Raw genomic sequence first — 5,185 nt, 5'->3', positions numbered from 1 at the left:
AAAATCAATTTTGCATAATTGAAATAGTAAATCCTTCATTATGGTAATTGTATATAATTGATAATAAATATATAGTTTATTCAAAGTTATTTTGTACATACGTCATCTAAATTTATGACGTCAAAACGTTGCAATGTTGCCGCATCCACTCTTTGTTTTAATCCAGTTTAATTTTGACATACATCAAAATTCTAATCTAAGTAAAATAATTGAACAAAACATATATAATAACAAATATAATTTATATTAATATTACTAGCTGACCCGACAGACTTCGTCCTGTCAAAAAGATTTGTAATGTGGCAGTTTTTGTGCCTACGTATTTTAAAAAATTCTCCTGAACAGAACCATCACCCTGGTGATAGGGCGTTGTGAATAAAAAATAATTAAATAAAACATATATAAGGATTGAAAAGTAAGTAATCGCTTTATTGTTAATCATGTGAATCATAATTATTATTATTATTATCATTATATTGCTTTGTGGTATACGATGTTTTTTGTTTGATTACCTGGCGCATAGATAAACAAATCTGATGGTTTTCCAACACGGGAACAGGCAACATACAATTGACCATGTGAGAAACATGGGTTTTCTAGATTAATACCACAAACACTTAATGATTGCCCCTGGGACTTGTTTATAGTCATAGCAAAAGCAAGCCGTCAACATGTCTATAGGAAATTTGCCATTACCAATGTCAATGAGTTGTTTAGAGAATATGTTTCCAGATTGGTCATTTTGCAACTCGACACGCATATTCTTGCTTAAATGAAGTACTTTGACATGTTTCCACAAATTGGAGGACTTTAGACATGCATTGAGTTCATCAGCTGGCGTTGATCGTGGAATCACTGGCAATGTTTGACGAAAATCTCCTGCTAATAAAATCATTGCACCACCAAATCGGTTATTATTGCTACGTAGATCTTTTAAGGTTCTGTCTAAAGCCTCCAAAGATTTTTTATGTGCCATCGTGCATTCATCCCAAACAATCAATTTACATTGCTGCAAAACCTTTGCCATTGCAGAGTTCTTCGAAACGTTGCAGGTTGGAGTTTCATTGCTTTGCATATTTAATGGCAATTTTAGTGCTGAATGGGCTGTTCGACCACCTTCAAGCAAAGTTGCTGCGATTCCCGACGAAGCGAGTGCAAGTGCAATTTTATTTTGTGAGCGAATTGTTGCTAATATTAATGAAATAAAAAAAGTTTTTCCTGTACCACCAGGTGCATCTAAGAAATAAATCCCTCCAGTTTCATCATTTGTTACTTTCATAAGAGTTTCAAATACATACTTCTGTTGTTCATTTAACAGTGGAAGATTTGTTTGAATTTATTCTTTCAAAGCGTTGAGATCATACAGTCTTTCTCGATGCAACTCTTGGTTAAAAGCGTCATGCATTGGACGATTGGGCGCGGTCAGGCCTAATTGAATTAATAGTTTGTTTGACATTATCAAGCACATGTCCTCAATTGAAATCAATGCTTCATTGTAAATTTCTTCACTGATTTGTATATTGGGATTTCCCATTCTATTCCGTATTTGATACAAAATATCATCACACATATAATCTTTGTACTTCATCCACAAATCAATTGGGTTTGATGGGAAGCATGTAGATATGATTATAGAAAACAATGTTCGTATTTGATGAGTGTGTGATGATATTACAGCATCATTGAGAGTTTGATCCCAATGAGCGTCATTTTCAAGCAATTGCAAACGTTGACAGGCTTCTCTGTAGGATCCACACAATTCACCATCAACAGTTCGTAACTGTTGGAATGATGTTGGGCCACGTACATTGACTAATAGCAGTCGTAAATAAAAACATTCATCATTGCTTGGATGTACTGAATAAATCCGGCCAATCGCATCGGTGGAATATACATCTGTATATCCTGGAACTGGTTTTCCTTGTTTCCGTCGTATAAATCTCCTTGAGGATTGAGTCCAGGTATAATATTTTGGCATTTCAGAATATAGCAATGTTTGTGCGAAATCATCGTTTTGGCATGTCTCAAAAAAACTGGTTAATGTAGTAGATGGTGGCTGAGCAGCTCTTTGTACTGCGTTCTGTGCTGTAAAATACACTCTTTGTCCATTTTCTAAATGCACAGCTAAGTGAACAACAGAAGGGTGTCTCTCATGAATAGGAAAAGAAAATATTCGCCAAACTGCTTCATTACTACTGACATAGCGGCCCATTTGGTATTGGGTAACTTCATCATTAGAATTCTCTGCACCAATTCCAATCACAGCCATATCACTCCCTTTGGTTACATATTTGCAAATGTATTTAATCGATTTCACTGAATGGCAAGATTCAACGTTGATGTGTGCTTTGAATGTCTTTGATAAAATGGGTGAATATGGAACAATCCAACGATTATCTATTTCAATATCTTGTTGATTTAATTTGACAATTGTTGATTTTCCATTGTCTGCTGTCGATCTGCGACGATACAATGGATAACCGTCGTTACCAGTAATTGTTTCCGATATTAATGTCCGTGGATATCGTTTTGAACATTTACCATCCATCATACACGGTGAATTTTGATTAAGAGTTCCACAGGGACCATGTATCATGTTTTTGATAACTACCTCATGCAATCCAGGATCTACTTGTACATTAGGGATTTCAGCTGATATCACTGAATCAACTTCATTTGGCCTTATCTTTTCAACCAACCAAATCAAAATGTGTGCATGTGGCAATCCTCGTTTCTGCCACTCCACAGAATACATCCAGCAGCGTGTCTCACCAAACACATTATGTTTTACGATGAAATTCATTAAAGATTTCAACTTTTGTCTAAAGACTCTGGCTGTAATATCATGACGATCAATGGATGATTTCCCAGGTAATAACTCCTGCTTAATTTCTATCCATTGCGGATTGCATGTAAATGTGATGAACAAATCTGCTGTACCATAATGACGAACATACGACATGGCATCTTGAGCATATTCGTGCATATGCCGAGGGCTTCCGATGTATGTTGCTGGAAGAATAGTCATCCGACCGACATTCTGTGCATTTCCATCAGTATTAATCGCATCTCGAAGGTGAATATACTCTTCAGATCGGAGTTTGGTTTGATTCAACCTGATGAATGTTAATCTCTCCGTTTCAATTTTAACATACATGTCATCAACATATTTGTGATATAATCGCCGACATTTCAATATGCGATTATCTGCATTTTCCCGAATCATTAGGCGGTATGAATAATAGTTCATTGAACTGACTTTTTTGTTGGTTTCAGAACCTGTAAACAGATTTTGTTTTAATAACATTCAAATATAAAATTAAAATACATAATATAGTGACTGAGATATTATCGCCATAGCTAAACTAATATTTTAGTTACCTGTAATGGGATTTATCATTTTTATTGATAAATCGTAGCCATCTTCACCTTGCCAAAATATAATGGGATATTGCAGTGCATCATATGAGCGGTGTGTTTCCTTTATAGGTTGTAATTGAAAATTCCGACGATGTAAAACAATATCACGGGATTCCAAGTTTTCTCCAACTACAACGATAGCAACTTCATCAATAGTTGGTGCATTAAAACGTCTTGTATGTTGACCTGCAGGTGTTTTATCAGCTCTGATTACAATTTTGTGATTATCGGATGGCATCAGATCCAGGGCAGTTTTAAACAATATAATCAATTGATTGTGTTGATGAAATAAAGTTTGTAATTGTTCTACAATAGACCTTTTTACTAAATTGTTATGTGCACAACGCAGATCAATTTCTTGTGGTGAATTGCCCATAAAATAAATTTGCAGGAATTTGTTGTCGCTATCTGACACTGGTAACAGTGAACCTGCTCTGTGATATATTTGCCCTTGTATCTGTAAATAAAAAAAATATTATGGTGTGGTATAAATTAATGGATTGTCAATGATCAAACTTAAATAATATTTGATCTTAAAAAGTATATATTTAGTTTTAACTAATATCTATCAAATATAAAATATAATAAAAGTGTCACTGAAACTGAATCACCATATAATATGATGACTAAGTGATATATTTCGTAATGATTAAGAAATTGAAGATTAGTAACACATCTTAACTTTGGTGACAGAAAATTTTGTTCGCTAAAATAATTATGAGTAACTGCTATAATACATACCTTGAAAGTTGGCATAAAATTTTCCCGAACTGCATTTGTTGCCCCAAATGAAGTCATTTGAAAGCAATTGTTATATTGTTGAATATGTGTCAAAAAGTGTATAGAATCTGTTCCTATTCCTGAAACCAATGAGTACAATGGTTCTGGTGGTGGATCCAATTGTATCAATTTCACTTTACCATTTGCGCAACACAATCCATTGGCATCGTTTTTGTATTTTAATGCCTTACAGTGTGAGCAAACCAAGTTCATAGAACCAATAACAACACATTGGTAGTTACTGTAGTCAATTGACACATCGTAACTGAAAGCAGCTGGATTCAAACTTGCGCGATTATTAGTTGAATGTCGCGCTCGCGCTTCACGCGTTTGTGATATCCGAATTCTTTCACGTTCATTTCCGTCGTCACGTTCTTGTGCAGTACGATTAGATCGGTAATTAGCTTGGTTTATAGCATTTCTGGTTCTTCTACCTAAATTGCTTCGTCTTATAGGAGGCATATCAAATATAAATTATTTTTTCACTAATCACGAACTAAACAAACACTAACTAACTAAACACTCTGCACAAAACACGATATACGAATTTGTTTCGTGTATCACTTGACAATTCATCTGTCATCTGTCAAAAGTCATCTGTAACAGACAACTTTTTTTTTTAAATTTGATATGACTTGAACTCAAATCCTTTTAAGCCGTACGAATTGTTTTATTTATTTAAAATTTGAATTAAATTTTAAACAAATAAAAAATTTTAAATAAATAAAACAATTCGTACGGATTAAAAGGATTTGAGTTCAAGTCATATCAAATTAAAAAAAAAAAAGTTGTCTGTTACAGATGACTTTTGACAGATGACAGATGAATTGTCAACTGATACACGAAACAAATTCAAACAAAAAGGGCTATTTTTAGGGTTTTTCCAGCAATAATTCTAATTTTTCTCGCCGTAAAAACCATCCCTGAACTTCAACGAACATTTTAAAAAAAGATTTGGCCAAATTGGTCCAGGCGTTGTTGAGTT

At 34.1% G+C, this 5,185-nt stretch overlaps 1 protein-coding gene across 1 annotated transcript; it reads right to left on the bottom strand.

The window, feature by feature from the left end:
* Window positions 1-408: 408 nt before the first annotated feature.
* On the bottom strand, window positions 409-4,792 carry LOC143194086 (uncharacterized). The gene is made up of 4 exons (XM_076400651.1): window positions 4,341-4,792; window positions 4,162-4,280; window positions 3,382-3,877; window positions 409-3,279 (listed from the first exon to the last, which is right to left on the bottom strand). Exons 1-4 carry the CDS (start codon window positions 4,660-4,662, stop codon window positions 1,337-1,339), a joined length of 2,880 nt encoding a protein of 959 aa, XP_076256766.1. The 5' UTR covers window positions 4,663-4,792; the 3' UTR covers window positions 409-1,336.
* Window positions 4,793-5,185: the final 393 nt, after the last annotated feature.

The sequence above is a fragment of the Rhynchophorus ferrugineus genome, unplaced genomic scaffold (assembly GCF_030347505.1).
Source record: "Rhynchophorus ferrugineus isolate W39M unplaced genomic scaffold, kcgeb_rfMv2 rfM3, whole genome shotgun sequence".
NCBI lineage: Eukaryota > Metazoa > Arthropoda > Insecta > Coleoptera > Curculionidae > Rhynchophorus > Rhynchophorus ferrugineus.
The sequence above is the reverse complement of the archived record's forward strand: the minus strand, read 5'-3'. Positions and strand labels throughout refer to the sequence as shown.